Source organism: Anomaloglossus baeobatrachus, chromosome 4 (genome assembly GCF_048569485.1).
Source record: "Anomaloglossus baeobatrachus isolate aAnoBae1 chromosome 4, aAnoBae1.hap1, whole genome shotgun sequence".
NCBI classification, from domain to species: Eukaryota; Metazoa; Chordata; class Amphibia; order Anura; family Aromobatidae; genus Anomaloglossus; species Anomaloglossus baeobatrachus.
In genome coordinates this window covers 12,341,547-12,365,503 of record NC_134356.1, presented here as the reverse complement: position 1 = coordinate 12,365,503, position 23,957 = coordinate 12,341,547, and the positions used below count along the sequence as shown (strand labels likewise).

General features: G+C 45.1%; 1 protein-coding gene across 1 annotated transcript in view; it reads left to right on the top strand.

Moving 5' to 3' along the window:
- The window catches only part of OVCH1 (ovochymase 1), a 273,997-nt gene that overhangs the window by 81,944 nt on the left and 168,096 nt on the right, over positions 1–23,957 (top strand). Inside the window, exon 33 of the mRNA XM_075343161.1 lies at positions 12,873–12,899. Coding sequence (XP_075199276.1) covers positions 12,873–12,899 — 27 coding nt within the window. The remainder of the gene's footprint in view (positions 1–12,872; positions 12,900–23,957) is intronic.

The window sequence follows — 23,957 nt, the reverse complement described above, 5'->3', positions numbered from 1 at the left end:
ATCAGACGACCTGAAAACTGCAACTGAAACTGAAAAGTATGAGGATTATACAGAAAGAGCAGAGAGATTTCAGGATTTCGAACAGGTGATGAGCAGGAGCGGATTTACCTCAGGACGACATTACTGGGATGTGGAGATCAGTGTAGTGACTGTGTGGAGTGTGGGGATGTGTTATCCCAGTATAGACAGGATTAATGATTACTCATTAATAGGAGGTGATCCTAAATCCTGGGCTTTACTTGGAGGGCATGCGTATAATAATGAGTATTCAGTGATGCATAACTGTAATCAGATCATGTTAGGTCACGAGATCCCCAGTGATGGAGTCCGAATCAGAATCTGTCTGGATTATGAGGCCGGGCAGCTGTCCTTTTATGAGCTGTGTGACCCCATCAGACACTTACACACCTTCACTGCCGCCTTCTCCGAGCCCCTTCATGCTGCGTTATTGGTATATGATGGTTATATGAAGATATTGGGGGGAAGCAGCAGCTGAAAGACTCCATCGTTTTAGAACAATAATTGGGGGGTCTTATCTGCACTATATGAATCTGTCGTCACTTGAGGTTGTAATACAGATGATAAAATGCGGTCACATTAACACTAGAACTACTGAGGTAGTCATTTTGACTACTTTGCACTATGTATTTCTATATAGGTGTCACAAGTCCAGTAGTTCTAGTGTTAAATGTCCTCTGCATAAGGCCTAATCTAAGGTGATATAAATCCAAGAGGATATTTATAAAATCTGGGGCAAAGAAAATTGGAGTGGTTTCTCATGATGAGAAATCGGATCCTTCCTCTCATATCTTAGGGACCCTGCAAAATGTCACAGCTTATGCATATCTCACAATCGTCCCAGATTCAGTGGCTGTCCCGATTTGAGGGCTCTCTCCCGCAGTCCCGCTGTTCACTGCTTTTATGCTGGCTCCTCCCCTCAGTGCAGTGAATAAACTAACTAGAGAAGAGCAGTGCATAAATTAAAGCTTCATCTGCTCTGGTTTACTGGGACAGGGCTCGAGCTCATGCACTTGTGAGATCCTTGTGCATAGGCAGCAGCTCTACCATTTCTACTGTGAGATCCAGGAGAATTTAGTAATCTTAACCTGTATTGAAGGCATAGAAGCCAGAAGCAAATTATTCAGCTACATATATATATATATATATATATATATATATATATATATATATATATATATATATATATATATATATATACAGTATTTCAATGAAGGTGGAGGAAAAAGTCATTCTTTTGTTTCTATAAAACTACTATAAAAAATGTAGAAAAAAATGACAAAAAAAATTCTATTTTCTACCCCATCGGAATCCAACCAGCAGCTTTCAAACATATTACAGCAGCTCAAGCTGTTGAGCCACATGTTCTGCTGACATCAGAGAGAGGATTTTATACAGATGACCCTACAAGGCAGCCTCTGACTCCACAGCACATTACACTGGACATAGAGATCCATTGTACAGAGCAAGCATCTCTGTGTCCTGTATTCTAGAGGGAGAGTATACAATTATTTTTTTCTTCTAATAAAATTATAAAATATAATGTAATTTCGAATGCACTTTTTTTTTAATAATAAATATCATAAATCCGCAAATAACATGGTCATATTTGGTGTCCCTGTAATCGTATCGACCCGCACAACACAGCGATCAGATTATTTATGAGGATCAGTAAATGACCTAAACAAAAGTCGCAATCTATTATTTTTCTCTATTAAAACCCATAAAAAAAGTGTAATAATGTAACGCTGAGGTCATGTTCATACGTAGCATAAATGCGATTTTTCTGCAGGTGTCCCCACCATGCAATGCAATAACAATCATTGATTATTGCGTGTTTGCTGTGTTATTTGTGTTTTTCCACAATATGTGATACATGTTTGTTGCAGATGTGAATCCGAGTTTTTAAATGCATTTTAATACTACAGAATAGCTTTGATTGTGCTGTTTTGCTTTTTACATTTTTTTTTTATTTTTCTATGCTCTACAAAGAAGCGTATAGAGGAAAAATAATGCAGCAAAACCACAGAGTTCAGCAGAGTCTTTAGACGCACCAAGGGCGGAGATTTCATGACGTCTCATCCACTTTGCTTGGACATTTAGTCTGGGTTCACATGTAGTGTAAATGCCGGGTTTTTCTGCTGCTTTTTTTTTTTTTTTGCATATATATTCTGCTGTATTTGTGTGGATGTGATTTCATGAAAAGACACCGCTGAACTCTGCGGTTTTGGTGTGTGTGTTTTTTTTTTTTTGTTTTTTTTTCTCTAGAGGCTTCTATGTGGAGCTTAAAAAAACAAACAAAAAAAAAAAACGCATGGAGGAAACTGCAGTTACTTTAAGTGCAAAAGCCAAGCTTTTCTGTAATGTAAAAACGCAGATTCACATCTGCACCAAAAATGCATGGGAAAAGGTTTAAGAAATGCAGCAAAAATACATTAATGAAACAAGATTGTTTTCTGCAGATGCCTGCACCAAATTATACAATAACAAACATCAACATGTAATATATTGAAGCTACATAAAGATGAGAGTTCTGGCTGCTATGACTGAATGAACAGTCCAGAGAATCTGCTGAACTTCCGTCACTGCCAAATGGGTGTGGCTTGGGGTGTGGCTAGGGGCGTGATTAAAATTTGCAGCAGTGTGCTACGCACGCCGCATGCTTTGTTCCTCTTTCTGTTCTTCAAAAATTGGGAGATAAGCTTATCCGATTGGGTACTATGTGTAACTGCTCCACTTTTTGTTTTCAGTTTCTCAATTTTTTTTAAATTTTAAGGCTACGTGCGCACGCTGCATTTTTTGCTGCAGTTTTGTCAGAACTTTCTGACCTTTGACTTGCCAGCAAAGTCTATGAGAAATCAGATTTGCTGTGCGCACATTGCAGTTTGTCAGCGTTTTATTTGTCAAAAGTTTGTGACAAAAAAAATGCAGCATGTTCATTCTTCCTGCGTTTTTTGTTAACATTTGTCACAAAAACGCATGTTGTGAAAAACGCACCGAAAACGCAGCAAAAACGCACCTACAATTACAAGCGTTTTTTGTGACATTTCCAGGCTCTCTCTGACAAGGTGCAGTTTTGGCTGCAGTTTGTGAACACAAAAAGATGCAGCGTGCGCATGTAGCCTTAAGGGATGTTGAAGATTTAGTAGTAAATTATGCTGAGCTATCCAGATAACTATCACACAGGTTCCTTACACCTGAAATTCTTAGGCTGATTTCACACTGTGGTTTTACTTTCGTTCAGTTGTCCCATCTGAGCTTCCGTCCAAACGGGGGTGCAAAATGGCTTTCAGATGGATGCGCCGACAGGGCCATTGACTATAATGGAGCAGACGGAGTGAGCGTATAGTAGACTACGTCTGGGTGTCCACCTGCAGAAAGCGTATATGCCCGAAAATGGTGCAAGACAGAGCACACACTGACTCCGTCTGCTCAATTATAGTCAATGACACCGTCGGCACATGCTTCCGAAACTCGTTTATCGGGGGTGTTTGGACGGAAGCTTCGACGGGACCACCGAACATAAGTAAAAACGCAATGTGAAGGGGCCCTTACCAGTAAATCAGCGTCTAATTCTCAGTTCCCACAATATACAATTGCTGTGATTTTATTATACGTATTTTTTTTCTCCTGCAAATAAGTAAACATATTATAGCAAAGTGGAGAGATTTAAAAGGTTTCGTGTGCACTGTCCATTATTTTATGCTACAAAATTGTGCTTTATTTGCAGATTTTCCCCACAGACTTGAGTAAGATGTAGAAATTATGTAAAAATAGATGTAAAAATGCAGCAAAATGCATGTAATCTGCCTATGACTTTTTCATTAAAATTGTATCAATGCTAAGTCATTCAACAAACAAGAACTTTCTGGAAAAATCTGCAGAATCACAAATGCACAGTCTACACCATGGGAACGTGGCCTTATGGGTCCCAGCGTTGTGCCGGGTCATGTGATGTCGGTGGCCCTGCTATTCAAAGAAGAGCCCTGGATTCTGAAGTTAGACATGAAATAAACAAAGGGTGTGAACTTCAGAACTTATATGCTATTGATATATTAAAGAAGCAGCGCACTACCGGACAATTTATTAATTCTAAAGTCTCATATAAAATAAAAAAAAAACCCTCCAACCTCATCTACTGGATCGGCAAAACTCCAAAGATGTCAGCGCTGCCTCTCCGGACGGTCGTGTGCCATTGCTACGTCATGTTCGCACTGCAGCCCTTATGGTTTCGTCAGAGAGACAGCGCGGACACCATTGAAACGGAGTCGGTCTAGGAGGTGAATATATATATAATATATATATAGGTGTGTGTGTCTTATTCTATATGAGGAACTTTTGTGTTTAAAGTGAACCTGTCACCATTTTCTTCAGTATTGAACCAAAAGTATCACCTTCTGCGGCTCCTGGGCTGCGTTCTGTGAAGGTGCACCTTGCTCCCTGACTCCCCTTGCAGACCCCAGAAATAACTTTATAAAATTTGATCGCCACGTATGCAAATGACCTGTTCTGCTTGGATGGGCGTGCGCTTTTCCGGCTCCTGTCCCCAGCCCCCCCCCCTCCCCTCTTGTGGCTGTTTAGCATCCTCCTTTGATGATTGACATGTGATACCTCCATCATCCTCTACGTAGCTGGAGAAAATCGCGTGCCTGTGCAGTCATTTCTGGCTCATGCAGGTGCACTTCGCTCTACCTCATTGCGGGCCGAGCGGAAAACATGGCTGCGCTTGCGCGAGCCCGTGAGCTTTCTGCACAGACATGAGATTGTGAGTGAGCTCGCGCAAGTGCACCTGTTTTCGGCTCTGCCCGCAATGGGACAGAGCGAAGTGCGCCTGCGTGAGCCGGGAATGACTGCACAGGCGCAACATTCAGCATCAGACATGTCAATCCTCAAAGGAGGATAGCACTACTGGTCATTTGCATTTGTAGCGGTCAGATTTTATAAAGTTATTTCTTGGGTCTGGAAGGGGAGTCTGGGAACAAGGTGCACCTTCATGGGATGCAGCTCAGGAGCCGCAGAAGGGTGATACTTTTGGTTCAATCAAGAAAAAACTGGTTCCCTTTAAATAAAGGTTGTCTACTGTAATAGTGCACTACCCTTTAACTCCCGTCACCCCCGTGCCCATTTTCACATTCATGACCTGGCCATTCTTTCAGTTCTGACCAGTGTTACTTTGACAGGTTATAACTCTGGAATGCTTTAATGGATCCCAGATTCTGAGATTATTTTTTTCGTGACATATTGTACTTCATGATAGTTGTACATTTAGGTCATGTGCGCACTAGAAAATGACTTTTTCTTAAAGAAAAACCAGACCCTCTGAAAGAATTCTGCACCTGTGGTAAAAAAACGCAACGAAATCCGCATGCAGTTTTGCTGTGGTTTGGTGAGGTTTTGGTGCAGTTTTTTCGCAGGTTGGTCCCTACGGGTTTTTACCAATGATTAATTGCAAAACCGCAGGGACCTGCAGAAAAGAGGTGACAATTCCACAGCGGAAATTGCGCGGGTAAATACGCAGGAACAAAAAAAAACGCAGTGTACGCACAACATTTTTTTATACCCATAGGTTTTGCTGGGGAATGACTGCACAAATGTTAAAAACATTTTCTGCGGTAAATCTGCAGCGTGCGCACATAGTCTTAGGAGGATATTTTTTCAGTTTTTGTGAAAATATCGGAAATTTGGCGAAACGTTTGAACATTTCTCAATTGTTAAACTTTGAATTTTTATGCTCTTAAACCAAAATGTTAAGTCACACAAAATAATAAATAACATTTCCCACACGTCTACTTTACATCAGCGCAATTTTTGAAACATAATTTTTTTTTGTCAGGAAGCTCAAAGTTTATCACAAATTTTTCATTTTTCCATCAAAATTTACAAAACAATTTTTTTAGGGACGACATCACATTTGAAGTGACTTTAAGAGGCCTAAGTGACATCATTCTAAAAACTGCACCCTTCGCACTGCTTAAAATCACATCCAAGAAGGTGTTTCACAAGAACTAAAGTAATGTAAAAGGAAAAAAAAAGTTTTACTTTTTCCCACAAAAATGTTACTTAAGTCATAACATTTTACATTTTCATAGGGGTAACAGGGGAAAATGCACTATACAATTTGTTGCGCAATTTCTCCTGAGTACGCTAATATCTCATATGTGTGGAAATCTACTGTTTGGGCGCACGGCAGGGCTCGGAAGGGAAGGAGCGCCATTTGAATTTCAGAGTGCAAAATTGTCTGGAATAGATAGAGGACGCCATGACACATTTGGAGAGCCCCTGATCGGCCTAAATGGTGGAACCCTCTCGCAAGTGACCTCATTTTGGAAACTATACCCCTCAAGGAATTTATTTAGATGTTTGCTGAGCACCTTGAACCCCTGTGTGCTTCACAATTTTATAACAATGAAAATTAAAAAAATAAATTCTTTACCACAAAATTGTTACTTCATCCACTTAGCTTTTTTTTCCCACAAGGGTAACTGGGAAAAATGCACCATACAATTTATTGTGTAATTTCTCCTGAATACGCCGATACGTCAAATGTGGTGGAAATCAAATGTTTGGGGGGCTCGGAAGGGAAGAAGCGCCATTTGACTGCAAAACTGTCTGGAATTGTTAGCGGACGCCATGTTGCACTTGGCAAGCCCCTGATGTAATTACCAAAACATGGCGCCAAAAGGAGGTACACATATATCACAATAATACATCTCCAAATCATTCATGGAACCAGGCTAATGAATAAAACAAACCCCAAAAATATATAGCCAAAAGGACACAAATAAATGTTAAAGTACAATTTATTTATTAGAAACATATTTTAAAATCTTAAAAGGCAAGGAGAAAAGTAATGAAAAAAATGCTAATTAAGCACCACAAAGCTCAGCAAGGTACTTGTAAGCAGATAAAGTTGATAACTATGGGTGATCAAGTACAATATGAACCACAGTAAACTACAGAGAGTACTTATCCCCAGCTGGGTATAATCAATACATTCCTATAGGTGAGAAATATTTATATATATAATATATATAATATATATATATATATATATACACCTCAAATGGGTTACATAAGGAATAGGCCCCACAATTAACTCACATGAGCCAAAAAATCTGCTATTATATAACTGACATGGCACAAGATACAAGCGTCACAAAATACCTGTCGCCATATGACCACTGCTGAGCCACACGACACGTGTTTCGGCCGTAGCCTTTATAAGGGAGGTGGGGTAGCAGCCAGCAAGATGGGGAGGATATTTATAGTACTATCCACCAATGAGCATACATCCGAGATATATGGCGCACACACCAGGGAAGACAAACAGTTAGATGACATCCCGTATCGCGTCATCCAGGGGCGGGGCCGGTGACGTGAACGGCCGAGAAACACATGGAAACCACATGTTCATGGCCGGTCACGTGACCGGGCCTGAACCTGGAAGTAGACACGAGCCACAATGCCAAATACCGTATCCACCGTCTCTGAATCTATAAATATAGAACAGGAAGAGGAATTGGTTAAAAGATATATAGAAATGAAAATATATAAGTTACTGTGAAACGTCAGGAAGGGGGCGGAGCCGGTGATAAAAGCAGCCGAAAAACCACATGACATAATACATGATCACGGCCGGGCACGAACCTAGAAATGGATGCAAATAACCAGTACACAAATATATAGGGACTGGATGTGTGAAAACACAAGAATAGTGACAAAAAACATACAAAAACACATATATATTACGTAAAATAACAATGGAGAAAAAGACATGGATCGCACATCCCAAAAATACATTGATCTAAAAGCCGCTAGGCAAAAATTTTTTAGAACGTGAGGTTCTTAGTTACCATTCTGATCAGACTGTATTAAGCCCACTGCCACGTCACGGCGAACCTCTAGAGTGGGTCCCTATCATAAACCTTTTTGGTGCGGCACTGTGCACCAACTACTGCTGCAGCGACAAAGCACCAGCAGGGCAGGCGACCTGGCGCCTCGCAGCACCCATGCTGCAAGGCAAAGCCCCCAAGGCTCCAGGCCGCGATGCTCGACTGTCACGACACCACCACAACCACCAAAAAGGTGTTTTTAATTAGCAGGAGACTGCAAGAGGGGTCAACCTTTTTTTACTCCCAGTCCACTTATGGGAGCCAGTGGGAGGTGAGTGCACAGCTCCTCTCACTGTGTGCTGGTGCTGTGTAGTGGCCGCTGTTGTGGTGGTGTCGTGACAGTGGAGCAGTGCGGCCTGGAGCCTTGGGGGCTTTGCCTTGCAGCATGGGTGCTGCGAGGCGCCAGGTCGCCTGCCCTGCTGGTGCTTTGTCGCTGCAGCAGTGGATGGTGCACAGTGCCGCACCAAAAAGGTTTATGATAGGGACCCACTCTAGAGGTTCGCCGTGACGTGGCAGTGGGCTTAATACAGTCTGATCAGAATGGTAACTAAGAACCTCACGTTCTATTGAAATTTTTGCCTAGCGGCTTTTAGATCAATGTATTTTTGGGATGTGCGATCCATGTCTTTTTCTCCATTGTTATATTATAACATATATATTACGGTATATACTTACATATACTGTATATGTGTACATACATACTCATGTATACATATGAAACAAGTGTACAGTGAATATGAAAATGTGTAAAAGCATATATAAGATGCTAAATATTATACGTATAAAAATCTAGTGTATATATAAAATATAAAATCAAACAGACAAATGCACAATACATTTAATACAATATACACAACTGTATATATAAAACATACAAATACATGCATGATACATATAAAAGGATATATATTATTGTGCACAAAGTGCAAAAATACAATTACCGGTACATAAACTTGTGAAAAGATGTGAACGATTGATGTAAATAAGTTTCAATACTATTATATCTTCTCAAGAACATGGAAGGAGAATGCACCCAAATCACAGACGTACAACAGACTAAAAATGAGAAAAACAGACATAATTAAAATCAAACGTAAACACATATGAGAAGACCCATCATAATCACAACTCATACAATGTGGTGAAAAACATTAAAATATGTAATAAAAACATATGACGGTTATGATAAATCTTGTAATGAATATAGTTGCACAAAAAGACCAATGTGTAAATCAGATCACGTATTCAAAAATGGGGCGAAACGGGCGTGGCCTGACTGCTGATGGTGCCGGCCGCATAACTCCTGAGTTCCGGTGCAAGCTGCTCTAAAACCGGCTCAAACAGACCCAATCCTCCTCCTCTCATGACCTGGGGTGAAGGATTCCTTGTGTTCCCTGAGGAACAAGATGACCAGAGGGAAAGTTGCAAAGCGACCGTCCCCAGACAAGCTTACAGATTTCTTCCTCAGAGATGACAGCGTGGTGAAGGGAAAGATGGCGCCTTCGTCTGCTTCCACCTCTTCCTGCTCCTCCAGAAGAGGCTCAGTGGCGGCTTCTGACACGGCGCCAGACCCGACAGACATCCCGCTGACGAAGAACACAATGCAAAGCCTGCTGGTTGCACTGAGATCTTCCTTACAGGAGGATCTGAGAGCTATGCTGACAGGGATCCAAGGAGACATAACGGCTATAGGGGACAGAACGGCTCACTTAGAATCTAAGATGGCAGAGCTGACCAAATCCCATAATGATCTTATAGATGCCCACTCTGCATTAGAGGATCACATTCCCAACCTACAAGCTAAAGTTACTGATTTAGAGGACCGGTCCCGCCGCAACAATGTGAGGATCCGCGGTATCCCAGAGTCGGTATCTGATGGAGAGCTGCCAGAATATCTACAGGTCCTGTTATCTGTGGTGCTCCCTGAGGCTGAGTCAGCCAGCCTCATGGTGGATCAGGTTCACAGGGTGCCTAAGCCCAGATCGCTTGGCGCTGACGTACCATGGGATACCCTAGCCCGACTTCATTTTTTCAAATCCAAAGAAGCCTTCTTACAAGCCCTGAGGAGACAGCCGGATCTACCTCAAAAGTATGCCGCCCTTGTGGTCTTCCCGGATCTATCTGCAGGGACACTTTCAAAAAGAAGGGAATATGCTCCACGTACCAAAGCTCTCAGAGATGCTGGAATAAAATACTGGTTGCTTCCCAGTCAGTCTCTCAGTTTCACATAATGGTGCCCTCGATGTTTGTCAGTCTCCAGCCCAGCTAGCAAAATTGATGGAATTCTGGAACATTTTCCCCCAATCTGGGGCAACAAGCCGTTCACAGGGTAATTCCCTAATGGTAAAGATCTCAGAGGAATGGATCCAATCCTGATGTAAAGAGCCAGCTCACCGTTGCTCAAGATCCTGATCTGTTTGGTTTTTTCTTGTTTTTTTTTTCTTTATTGTTACCAGGTGCCCCCAAGTGGCTCAGTTTCATTTTTAGCCAACAGCTGCTCCCATTGTGGTGGTGGTGAAACAGCTTTTCTGATAAAGCTGTGTTTATGGCTGTTCAAGTTTACTGTACTTTGGTTTTAGGTCCTCTTTTCTACATTTTATTCTTGACATTCACTGCACTCTTCCTTTTAACTTATCTCACTCTCCCCTCTACTCCCCATTCCCACTCTTCCCCCTCCCTCACCTCCCTCTCCTTCCTCTGGTAACATTAATATTCTAAACAAACTGTAATGGGGTTAAAGTTTTTGTCATTGAACACTAAGGGATTAAACTCCCCGGCCAAGCGTAACATGTTATGGAAGGAGGTCCACAAGGCAAATTGTGATATTCTATGCTGTGAGGTAGCAGCGTTGCTTGGGCAAAAACGTGAGGCAGCAGCGTGTTCAAACCAACAGTCTATTTATTGTTGCAGCATAAATAGATCCAATTTCCCACAGTCAAAGTCTCTTCCGGATCACAGCCGGTGCATATAGACAAATCCTTTGTATAAAAAGTCTTGTTACCTTAGGGTTCTCCTAGGCTCACACTCCTGGCCTGTGTTCACACCACACAGAGCCAGCTCAGCTCACACAGCATGTGGTAGCTTCATCAAGCCAGGCTCTCAACTGAGACACACCCTGATGTGCTCTGCCAGATTTAAACTAAAATGCTGGGCATGAGGATTGCTACAAAACCTGGACTGGGAGGAGGGATCTGTCTCCCTGTTTCCTTTTGTGCTATACTCCCCGTAATAGCTATAGCAAACTCAGAGGGTTTCCAGACACATTCTGGGGGACACATAGCGGTCTTCAAATATTACCCCTGTCACTGCCTCACAATGCGTACAGGAGACTCATCTTGTTGCCGCAGACAATTTCAGGCTCAATAATCGGTTGTTTCCTCACAGTTTTCATGCTAATTTCAGTAAAAAGTGAGCTGGGTTAGTATTTTTATAAAACACACTGTGGCGTTTAGACTAGACTCTGTGCATTCTGACTCAGAGGTAGGGTTCCTGATTTTAGTGTGCTCCCTGAACAACGTGAAGTATACTCTGGCCGGGGTTTACGCTCCTAATATAAGGCAAATCAGATTTTTGCGGAAATTCCTAAAAAACTTAGACCGAGTGGCAGTGGGTCATAAAGTGATCTGTGGAGATTTCAATGTCCCTGTTTCAAAACAGCTAGACTGTTCCAAAAGTACTGCCCACAGAAAAGAAATGGGCTAGCTCATAACAGCATTACTTACATGATGTTTGGAGATACACCCATGCTGAAGAAAGGGATTACACGTATTATTCAGCTAGATACTCCTCTTACAGCCGCATAGACTACTTTTTGGTGGATAGTAGCCTCCTTGCGGAATGCACAAAGTCTCAAATAGGAGTCATTTCATGGTCCAATCATGCGCCCGTCTCCCTAACAATCAATGAGCGCCATAACTCCCCAATCTTTCATAGATGGAAAATAAATAATTTCTTGCTCTCCAAACAGCATGTTATACAAGAAATATCTGAGCGGTTATCAGAGTACTTCCTCCTGAATAATATAACAATACAGTCTCGGATGAGAGCCTTTGGTCCTCTCATAAGGCGATAATCAGGGGTATTTGTATTAAAATTGCTGACAGCGGATATTCTCTCCCAGATCCAAACCTTGGAATCCCTAAATAAAACAGCCCCCTTGCCCTCGCGTTCGGCCCAATTAAAAGATCTGAGGTCACAACTAAGGCAAATTCTTATCTCTAAATATGAAAAAAAATCTTAGAGTCTTAAAAATCAAACATTACTCCTTACGAGATAGAGCAGGATCCATTTTAGCAAGGAGGGTTAAAAGTCGGGAAATGAAGTCCAGAATTTAATTTTTGCAAACCTCGGAGGGCTCCATAATCAAGAACCATATCCATATTGCAAATGCCTTTGCAGACTACTACCAAGGCCTTTACAATTTAAAAGATGACCCGAACACCCCGCAGCCAACAGAGGTTGCTATTAAAGCTTTCCTGGAACAATTAGGCTATGTGCGCACGTTGCGTACAGTCACTGCAGAAATTTCTGCAGAGATCTGAAGAGCACACGTGCGCTTCAAATCGCTGCAGAAAATGTCCGTAGTGAAAAAAAAAAAAAGCCGATTCCATGCGCTCTGCCTGCAGCTCCTGCCATACACAGAGCAGGGGCTGCCGGCAAAGCGCACAGAAGAAGTGACATGTCACTTCTTAGAACGCGCGCTTCGGGCAGCAGCCGAAGCGCTGCGCTCTAAGACGCCACGTGCGCACGGCCCCTGCACAATCTCCATAGATTATGCAGAGGACGCAGGACGCATGCAGTTACGCTGCGCAGCGTAACTGCATGTAATTACGCAACGTGCGCACATAGCCTTACAGTTGCCAAGCCTGACTCAGGCGGATCTGGAGACTCTTAGGGCGGCTTTGCACGTTGCGACATCGCAAGCCGATGCTGCGATGTCGCACGCGATAGTCCCCGCCCCAGGTACAATATCTTGTGAAAGCTGGCATAGCGAAAATTATCGCTACGCCAGCTTGACATGCACTCACCTACCCTGCGACCGTCGCTCTGGCCGGCGACCCGCCTCCTTCCTAAGAGGGCGGGTCGTGCGGCGTCATAGCGATGTCACACGGCAGGCAGCCAATAGTGGCGGAGGGGCAGAGATGAGCAGGATGTAAACATCCCGCCCACCTCCTTCCTTCCGTATAGCCGCCGGCGGCAGGTAAGGTGATGTTCCTCGCTCCTGCGGCTTCTCACACAGCGATGTGTGCTGCCGCAGGAACGAGGAACAACATCGTACCTGTCCCGGCACCGGCATTATGGAAATGTCGGTGAATGCAACGATGATACGATAACGACGTTTTTGCGCTCGTTCATCGTATCATCTAGCATTCACACAGTACGATGTCGAAAGTGACGCCGGATGTGCGTCACTTTCGATTTGACCCCACCGACATCGCACGTGCGATGTCGCAACGTGCAAAGCCGCCCTTAATGTCCCTTTTTCTTTAGAAGAAATCTGGAAAATGGTCAAATCTACTAAAACGCATTCTGCTCCAGGTCCAGACATTTTTTTCTTAAGGCCGCTTTACACGCTGCGACATCGGTAGCGATCGCACCCGCCCCCGTCGTGCATGCGTCACAGGCAAATCGCTGCCCGTGGCGAACAATATCACTAGTACGCGTCACACACACATACCTTCCTAACGACGTCACTGTGGCTGGCGAACAAATTCTTTTTTTTAAGTGGGCGGTTCATGCGGCGTCACAGCGACGTCAATCAGCGGGCCATCAATAGAAGCGGAGGTGCGGAGAGCAGCCGCATTAACGTCACTTCCACCTCATTGCCGGAGGACGCAGGAACGCTGTTGTTCGTCGTTCCTGGGGTGTCACACGTAGCGATGTGTGCTTCCTCAGGAACGACGAACAACCTGCGTCCCAAATGAGCAACGATATTTGGGAAAGGAACGACGTGTCAACAATCAACAATTTGTGCCACTTTTTGGATCGTTAACGGTCGCTTATAAGTGTCACGCGCAACGATGTCACTAACGAGGCCGGATGTGCGTCACAAATTCCGTGACCCCAGTGATATCTCGTTAGCGATGTCGTTGCGTGTAACGGGGCCTTAATTCGTATTATAGATAATTTGTAGATATCTTGGGCCCTTATATGTGCAGGCCTTTTACATTTTGGCGAAATAACTCCTCCGTTGCCCCTTCCAACTTAGAAGCCATAATTACTACCCTCCCTAAAGGCCCCGTCACACTAAGCAACATCGCTAGCAACATCGCTGGTAACGAACAACTTTTGTGACGTTGCTAGCGATGTTGCTGTGTGTGACATCCAGCAACAACCTGGCCCCTGCTGTGAGGTCGTTGGTTGTTGCTGAATGTCCTGGGCCATTTTTTAGTTGTTGCTGTCCTGCTGTGAAGCACAGATCGCTGTGTGTGACAGCGAGACAGCAACAACTAATGTGCAGTGAGCAGGGAGCCGGCTTCTGCTGAGGCTGGTAACTAATGTAAACATCGGGTAACCAAGAAGCCCTGTCCTTGGTTACCCGATATTTACCTTTGATACCAGCCTCCTCCGCTCTCACTGCCTGTGCTGCCGGCTCCTGCTCTGTGCACAGATAGCTGCAGCACACATCAGGCAATTAACCCGATGTGTGCTGTAACTAGGAGAGCAAGGAGCCAGCGCTCAGTGTGCGCTGCTCCCTGCTCTGTGCACATTTAGCTGCAGCACACATCGGGTTAATTAACCTGATGTGTGCTGTAACTAGGAGACTGGGGGCTGGTCACTGGTTGCTGGTGAGCTCACCAGCAACTCGTGTAGCCACGCTCCAGCGATCCCTGCCAGGTCAGGTTGCTGGTGGGATCGCTGGAGCGTCGCAGTGTGACAGCTCACCAGCAACCTCCTAGCAACTTACCAGCGATCCCTATCGTTGTTGGGATCGCTGGTAAGTTGCTTAGTGTGACTGGACCTTAAGGCGGGGAAGTCCTCCACTTCTCCAGGTAACTTTCGCCTTATCTCGCTGCTCAACTGTGATCTTAAAACCTATGCAAAATGTTGGCCTCCCGTCTCCATGGGGTCTTACCCTCCTTGATAGCTCCAGATCAGGTGGGGTTTGTGGCTGGAAGGCAGGCTAAAGATGGGACAAGGCGTTTGATAGACCTTATAGCAGTGATAGAGAATAGGAAGGTCCCCAGTGTTCTCCTTTACCTAGACGCGGAAAAAGCGTTCGACAGGGTGCACTGGGCGTTCATAAGGAGTGTGTTGGAGAAATTTGGATTTCATGGGCCAATATTAACAGCAATTCTCTCCTTGTACTCTAATCCTAACGCCAAGGTTCTGGCTTCAGGGTTTGCCTCGCGCAGTTTCTCTATATCCAATGGTACCTGTCAGGGGTGCCCCCTTTCCCCGGTAATTTTTGCTATGGTGGTGGAGCCTCTGGCGGACTACATTCGGATGCATAAAGGTATTGTGGGGGTGTCAGTAGGTAAAGTTGAGCATGTTGTGGGACTGTATGCTGATGATATAATTATTTCCTGTTCAGAGGTACAAGGTTCTTTAATTAATGTATTATCAGTTATTAAGGAATTCTCTGCTGTTTCATTCTACAAACGTAATGCAAATAAATCCTCAATTCTTCCGTTTTTTGTTCCCCGGGTCGAAAGGGAGAGGCTCGCCACGGCATTGCCGTTTAGATGGGAGGAACAAAGTATTCCATACTTAGGAATTCAACTCACAACAACTAAACAATTGGTAAGGAATAATATCTCAGAGCTGAGTAGAGAATTAGAGAAAGAACTCTCCCATTTCTCTACACTACCTCTGTCATGGTTAGCCAGAATACATTCTTTTAAAATTCTATACCTTCCGAAGTTGATATCTTTTTAGATGTCTCCCTTTGAAAATTCCAGGATATTCCCTGAATGGTCTACAAAGCCTCATTTGCAAATTTATTTGGGCTGGTAAGAAACCAAGAATATCCTTACATTCACTTCACCCCCCATTTAAAGAAGGCGGAATGAGTGTGCCTGATGTAGTGTCATATCACAGGGCGGCTGTTCTAGAGTCGGTCAGAGACTGGTGGAAGGAGACAGAGGACCATAGATGGTTGCAAATTGAGGGATACCTCAATCCGCTTGGATCCACAAAAAAGATGCTGGGGGCATTGATTCAAAATCAGGCAATCCCACATTCCTTTCTGGGCACAGTTGAGGCGATAAAGTGGCGTTGGAGGGATTGGTCCTTGGAATGCATTGCCGGTTTGATTTGGAGGCTACCCTTTAAGGACATAAAGGCTTGTGTTTCTGATGTCGATTTTAGGGCTTGGGAACAAAATGGGTATTGGATTTATTTGACAGGGGGTCCTTCTTACCCTTCTCTGAGCTGGTGTCTAAATTCAACTTACCCAGGCATGTTTTCTACCAGTATCTTCAAATTAGACCCTTTTTAAGCACATTCTATCCGGGCTCATCGGCATCAAGAAATCAGTTCTTGGCAGACTTTCTTCTGAAGGAATCGACATCTACCAAGGGCTTGTCCTTATTATATCACCACTTCACCTCTCAATCGGAAGGACAGACTCTATCATACATGACAAAGTGGGAAAGAGAATTAGGCTATGTGCGCACGTTGCGTACAGTCACTGCAGAAATTTCTGCAGCGATCTGAAGAGCACACGTGCGCTTCAAATCGCTGCAGAAAATGTCCGTAGTGGGAAAAAAAAAAAAGCCGATTCCATGCGCTCTGCTTGCAGCTCCTGCTCTGTCTATGGGAGGAGCTGCAGGCAGAGCGCATGGAATCGGCTTTTTTTTTTTTTTCATGTCACTTCTTAGAACGCGCGCTTCGGGCAGCAGCCGAAGCGCTGCGCTCTAAGACGCCACGTGCGCACGGCACCTGCATAATCTTCATAGATTATGCAGGGGACGCAGGACACATGCAGTTACTCTGCGCTACAAAGCGCAGCGTAACTGCATGTAATTACGCAACGTGTGCACATAGCCTTATCCCTCTCTTTGCCAACCCATCAGTGGCATGCGGCCTCCCGGGTGGTGCTTGGGTCCTCCGCTTGCCTCAACCACTTGGAGCAGATTAAAAAAGTCCACATGGGATGGTATAGGTGCCCAGCTCAGATAGCTAGGTTTGCGCCAGACTACTCTCCCCTCTGTTGGAAAGGTTGTGGCATGATGGGGACCCTGGGGCATCTCTGGTGGTCTTGTCCGGAAATTCTCAGCTTTTGGAATCGGGTCTTCGACCTAATAGCAGAAGTATGCGAGACTAGATTCCCTCCCTCACCTCAAATGAGGATTCTACATATGGGTTTGGATGCCTTCCCAACCCCCATTGCTCAGTGCACTTCTCATATCCTAATCTCAGCCAGACAGTCTATAGCAGCCAAGTGGAAATCCCCTGAGATACCGGTTATGGAGGAAGTGATTGCTAGAATCAACACGCACTTCCAATATGAAACTCTGTTAGCCAGCAGTGCCTCCTTGGCCTTAAAAATTCAAATACGTTTGGCAATTTGGTCAGCCTCTCCACCTCTAAAACTGTAACAAGCTGCTCGTGTAATAGGTTGGACTGCTAGTCGTATAACGTGTCGTTCGGACCAATTTTGTTTCTTTATACAATAAGACTGCTTTCACACATCAGGTTTTTGCTGTGGGGCACAATCCGGCGCTTTGCGGGAAAAACGCATGGTTTTTTTTGCCGCTGGGTGCGGTTTTACCGCATAGACTTGCATTAGCGCCGGATTGTGCCGCATGGCCTTGCGTTGCGTCCGTTTTTTTCCGGATGTGGCATATTTAGCCGATGCGGCGGCCGGATGGAATGTTGAATGCAACGTTTTTTGTCTGCAGCGAAAAACCGCATCGCGCCGGATCCAGCACGATGCGGCGCGATTTACAATGCATGCGTATGGACGCCGGTGCGGCGTCCTGCGGCAAAAAACGCATCCGGCCGCCGGATGCGTTTTTTTTTAACTGTACATGCTCAGTATCAAGCCGCATCCATCAAAAAACGGACGGACTGCATGGAAAAACGTATGCAACGGATCCGTTTTTTTCGCCGCATCCGTTGCATAGGTTTTTGAGCCGGATTGTGCCTGATGGAAAAAAACTGATGTGTGAAAGCAGCCTAAGTTAACATTGTGTATTGTTGTAAGTTACGCCCCCATACCTCCCGCCCCCAGTGCTCAATATTCCTGTGGCCCTGACTCGCCCATTAGGGTGCTGATGTCTCGTCTTTTGTATGATGTTATGCCTTTCTTTTCTGTAAGCCTTTTTCTTCTTGTTTGAAAACAATGAAAATTTATGGATTAAAAAAAAATGGGGCGAAACAAAGAGTACCGTTGAGACCCTTAGGGGTACTTTGCACGTTGCGACATTGCACCTGCGATATCGTCAGGGTCAAATCGAAAGTGACGCACATCCGGCGCCAGTAACGATGTCGCAACGTGTAAAGCCTAGATGCGCCAATTTACGATCGCAAAAGCATTGTAAATCGGCGGTCTGTGTAGCGTCGGTCATTTACATAATTTCGAGACGATCGATGTTACCATGTTGTTCCTCGTTCCTGCGGCAGCATACATCGCTGTATGTGAAGCTGCAGGAGCGAGGAACATCTCCTTACCTGCGTCCCGCCGGCTATGCGGAAGGAAGGAGGTGGGCGGGATGTTTACGTCCCGCTCATCTTCACCCCTCCGCTTCTATTGGCCGCCTGCTGTGTGATGTCGCTATAACGCCGCACGACCCGCCCCCTTAGGAAGGAGGCGGGTCGCCGGCCAAAGCGACGTCGCAGGGCAGGTAAGTGCATGTGAAGCGGCCGTAGTGATAATGTTCGCATGTGCGATGGGGGCGGGTACTATCGCGCTCGGCATCGCTAGCATCGGCTAGTGATGTCGCAGTGTGCAAAGTACCCCTTAGGATGGACCGTGTCAAGGGTCCAAATCCATTTGCACTCCTGCTGTGCTAGTCTCCTCATCACATTCCCACCCGGATATTAGAGATAATATGGTCAATGCCTATGACCTTCAAAAGAGACTCGTCACAATTGTGGCACTCCTTGAAGTGTCTCGGGATTGATTTCAATGTACTCAGATCAGTTTCTGTTTTTGCAAGTCTGATGTCACGGACATGTTCACGAACTCTTACTTTCATTTCTCTACTGGTCAAGCCTACATAAATCAAAGGACACAGGCAAGTTGCATAATATGTGATAGCCCGCGTGTACAATTGATGTTGTGAGTGATAACAAATGTCCTAATGGCATCAGAATTGAAGAAATCGGTAGCTACACCCACATTAGGGCAAGCTACACATTTCCCGCACGGCTTGCAGCATTTAAGGAGTGGTGCAGCTGAAACAAAAGTTTTTGGCATGGATTGTTAATGACTGGAAACTAACCAGTCCCTGATGTTATGCCCACGTTTTGCTGTAATACTCACGGTCGGTCTGATATATTGTCTAATTACAGGATCTGTAAGCAATATCGGCCAGAATTTGTCCAAAGATTGTTTAAAAGAACTGAAGTCCCCAGTGGTTGATACCTTTTAATGGCTAACTGAAAAGATGGTCATAATTGCAAGCTTTCGAGACTGCTCAGGTCTCTTCTTCAGACTCAATAACAGGTATTGAGCCTTAAGAAGAGACCTGAGCAGTCTCGAAAGCTTGCAATTATTACCATCTTTTCAGTTAGCCATTAAAAGGTATCAACCACTGAGGACTTCAGTTCTTTTAAACCATTTTTTTTTATCTCTACTGGCTAACATGGTACAAAGATATATTTTACCTGTATCCAAACATTGTCTCATGTTAACCCGGTGGGAATAGTATTATGTAACAAATCTGACCTGTTCAGTTTCTTGGTGTTTATGATTCCCATATAGCAGTTCTTGTCTTTCTGATGACTTAGCCCTTGTATATGCCATAATAATTGATTTCATGCTGTACCCGCGATTTAAAAATCTTCTTTTCAGATCAGCAGCTTGAATTTCGAAATCATTTTCTGTGGAGCAGATATGCTTGATACGAAGAAATTGGCCCATTGGAATTCCACGACACATTTGAGGAGGGTGTGAAGACTTGGCATGGAGAAATAAGTTTACAGCAGCTGTTTTCCGATACACATTGGTCTGTAGATAATTAAATGAGTCACGTCAAATGTGGTGGAAATCAAATGTTTCGGCGTACGGCAGGGCTCGGAAGGGAAGGAGCGCCATTTGATTGCAAAACTGTCTGGAATTGTTAGCGGATGCCATGTTGCACTTCGCAAGCCCCTGATGTGCCTAAATAGTGGATCTCCCCCACAAGTGACCCCATTTTGGAAACCATACCCATCAAGAAATGTATCTAGATTTTTCATGAGCACCTTGAATCCCTGAGTGCTTCACAGAATTTTATAATATTGAGCCATGAAAATACAAAATACATTTTTACCACAAAATTGTCGCTTCAACCAGATATCTTTTTTCCCCACAAGGGTAACAGGAGAAAATGCACCATACAATTGTTATGCTCGCGGGGCAAGCAAAGGATTAGTGAGTCCACTGAATCAAAGACACCATTCACTTGCCTGGAGGAGCAAACTGGACCGGCTGTCGAATCTTCACCATTGCCACCGGGGATGGCAATAGGTACACACACTGGTAAGCAGTCAACAGAGGGCAACCCCAGGGGATCTGCAATACCTCAGCCGCTGGCGCCACGGATACAATACAGTCTCTGAGACTAGGAACAGCAGCAGCTGATGTTGTGGATTCGGCCGGTATGGATGGATGGATGGATAGATGCGGTAGCAGTGGCCGATGAGGATGCTTGCGGTAGCGGGTACCGTGGCGGGCGGCCGGCATGGATACTTGCAACAACAGATATCGTGGTAGTGTGCTGCCGTGGATGGTTGTAGGAGCAGCAGATTAGAAGTTCTCTGAAACACAAACACATAAGTAGCAGAATATAGCTTAGTAACATCAGCAGCGACAGCAGCACTGAAGACCTGAGAACTAGAAATGGAACTAACTCATTGCCCCAGCACCTCCCTAAAGGGAAGGGTGCCTAAAATAAATGAAACCTCTTTGCTGACCTGAAAGGCACATCCGAGTCATGGTGCACTGGCCCTTTAAGAAAATGGGTGTGGCTGCACACGCACCCTATGGGTATTCCCAGGAGCCCTGTGGATGTCTCAGGAGACAGCAGCATGAACCGAGGACAGGGCAGCCACTGCAGGATGGACAGGTGAGAGAACTGACGTTCCTACCGGTGGAGGGGGCAGGACACAGAAGGAATGCCAGTAAGGGCGTTACAGCACCCCCTTTTATTCCCCCCCTTTTCCAGTAATCTCTTAAAAAGTAGAAGGGCATCAATATTCTCCCTTGGCTCTCATGACCTCTCATCAGGGCCAAACCCCTTCCAGTTCACCAAGTAGTATGCTTACCTCGGACCTTTTTAACAGGAAGGGTGCCTTTTACCTCAAAGGTGTCTTCATCACTGACCTGAGAAGGTGAAGATCCTGAATCCCTGTAGTAACAGCTCACGATGACAGGTTTGAGAAGAGATCACATGGAACAAGTAGAAAATGCGTAAGGAAGTTGGGAGTTTCAACTTGTAAGATACCTCATTGCACCTTGAATGGACCGACAAAGCAGGTACCCAACTTGTAGGAAGGCACCTTCAGATGGACGTATCTAGAAGACAGTCATACCTTATCTCCAGATCAGAATGAAGGAGAGTCTAGGCGTCTCTTGTCCGTGTGCCTCTTCATACAACAGATGGAGGACTGCTCCAGGGAGGACTTGGTCTTCGCCCAGATGTCGGAGAATGTCTTGACGAGGGAATCGGCAGCAGAATTGCCGGAGGTGAGCGCCACTGGGAATGTGATTCTGGGCCATTGTCGACACACTATGTGAAAAGAAGACTTGGTGGAGGATTCACTCACGTAATTGTAATACAAGAATTCTGCCCAAGGAAGGAATTGCACCCAGTCAATGTGATGCTTGTTGATGAAGTGCCGCTGGAAGTTTGTCAGGATCTGATTCATCCATTCCACTTGGCCATCGGACTGCGAATTGTAGGCCGACGACTAAGTTAACATGCAACAGCTTGCAGGTGGCCCTCCAGAATCGAGATGTAAACTAGACACCTCTGTCAGACATGATGTGGAGTGGTAGACTGTGCCATCAGAAGATGTGCTGGATTAAGTGCTAAGGGAGCAATAGCGCACAGGGCAATTCGGTCAGCAGCATGGAATGGGCCATTTTTGAAAACCTGTGTACCCTCACCTAGATGGCGGTGCAACCAGAGGACTTTGATAGGTGATAAAGTCCATTGCAATATGCTGCCAAGGGACAGATGGCACCAGTAAAGGAAGCTCCTTCAGGGTCTTGTTGCGTGCACATGCAGGAACAGGCTGAAACAAACTCCAGGACGTCTTTTCGCAGCCTAGGCCACCAATAATGGCAAGAGATCAGCTGCAGGGACTTCTACCCAGCGTGGCCAACTAGCCTGCAGGAATGACCCCAATGAAGAACTCGCTTCCTGTCTGCTTCAGCAATGAACATCTTACCGGGAGGAACCTGGAACACATCCATGAGAGCTACCGTCACTGTCCTGGAAGGCTCGATAATCTGCTGAGGCTCCTCCTTTTGATCGGCCATCAGAAACGACCACGACAGCGCACCGGTCTTGACATTCTTCTCAAATGGGTGGCAATGCAGAATGAAGTAGAAGCAGGTGAACGCGATCACTGAGCTTAGCGCAGGTTCAACCTCTGAGCTGACTGGAGATAGGCCAGGTTCGTTTTGTCGGTGAAGATGATGACTGGATGCACTGCTCCCTCCAGAAGGTATTGCCACTCCTCCAAGGCCAATTTGATCGCCAGCAATTCTCGATCGCCAACTGAGTAGTTTTGTTCAGCCGAAGAGAAGGCCCTGAAAAGAATCCGCAAGTTACAGTCTTACCTGTAGCTGACTTCTGCGTAAGGACCGCAACGGCACCAGAGGACGAAGCATCCACCTCCAAGATAAACTGCTTGCTGCTCTCTGGTCTATGCAGCGCCAGGTGCAAAAAAGAGGCCTGTTGAGGGAGAGAAAGGCGTCTTCTGCTTCTGGGTTCCACGGTTTTGGATTCGCCCCTTTGCGGGTCAAGGCCTAGATGAGGACCAGGGACGAGAACCGCGGGATGAACTGCGTATATTGGGGAAGACGAGGAGTCGCTGGATTGCTTTCACACTGTTGGGACGAGGCCACTTCACTACCGCTGACAGGTTGTCTGGATCCATCCTCAGGCCGGTATCCAAGATAATGTAGCCTAAGAAAGGCAAAGAGGACTGCTCAAGAGACACCTCTTGTATTTGGCATATAAGCGATTCTCCCTTAACCTCTGCAGCACCTGACGAACATTCCTCCTGTGTGTAGGCAGGTCCGGTGAAAATACAAGAATGTCGTCCAGGTATACCTCCACACATGTGTAGATCAAGTTTCAGAATATATCGTTGACGAATTCATGAAAGACTGCCAGGGCACACGGTAGGGCTCGGAAGGGAAGGAGCGCCATTTGACTGCAAAATTGTCTGGAATCATTAGCGGATGCCATGTCGCATATGGAAAGCCCCTGATGTGCCTAAATAGTACATCTCCCCCACAAGTGACCCTAGTTTGGAAACTAGATCCCTCAAGAAATTTATCTAGATTTTTCAGGAGCACCTTGAACCCCTGAGTGGTTCACAGAATTTTATAACATTGAGCTGAGAAAATAAAAAAAAATACATTTTTACCACAAAATTGTTACTTTAACCAGATAGCTTTTTTCCACAAGGGTAGCAGAAATTTGTTGTAAATTTCTCCTGAGTACACTGATACCTCATATGTAGTGGAAATTAACTGTTTGGGCACACGGCAGTGCTCGGAAGGGAAGGAGCGCCATTTGACTGCAAAATTGGCTGAAATCGTTAGCAGATGCCATGTCGCGTTTGGAGAGCCCTTGATGTGCCTAAACAGTGGAGCTGCGCCACAAGAGACCCAATTTTTGAAAATAGATCCCTCAAGGAATTTATCAAGATGGTTGGTGA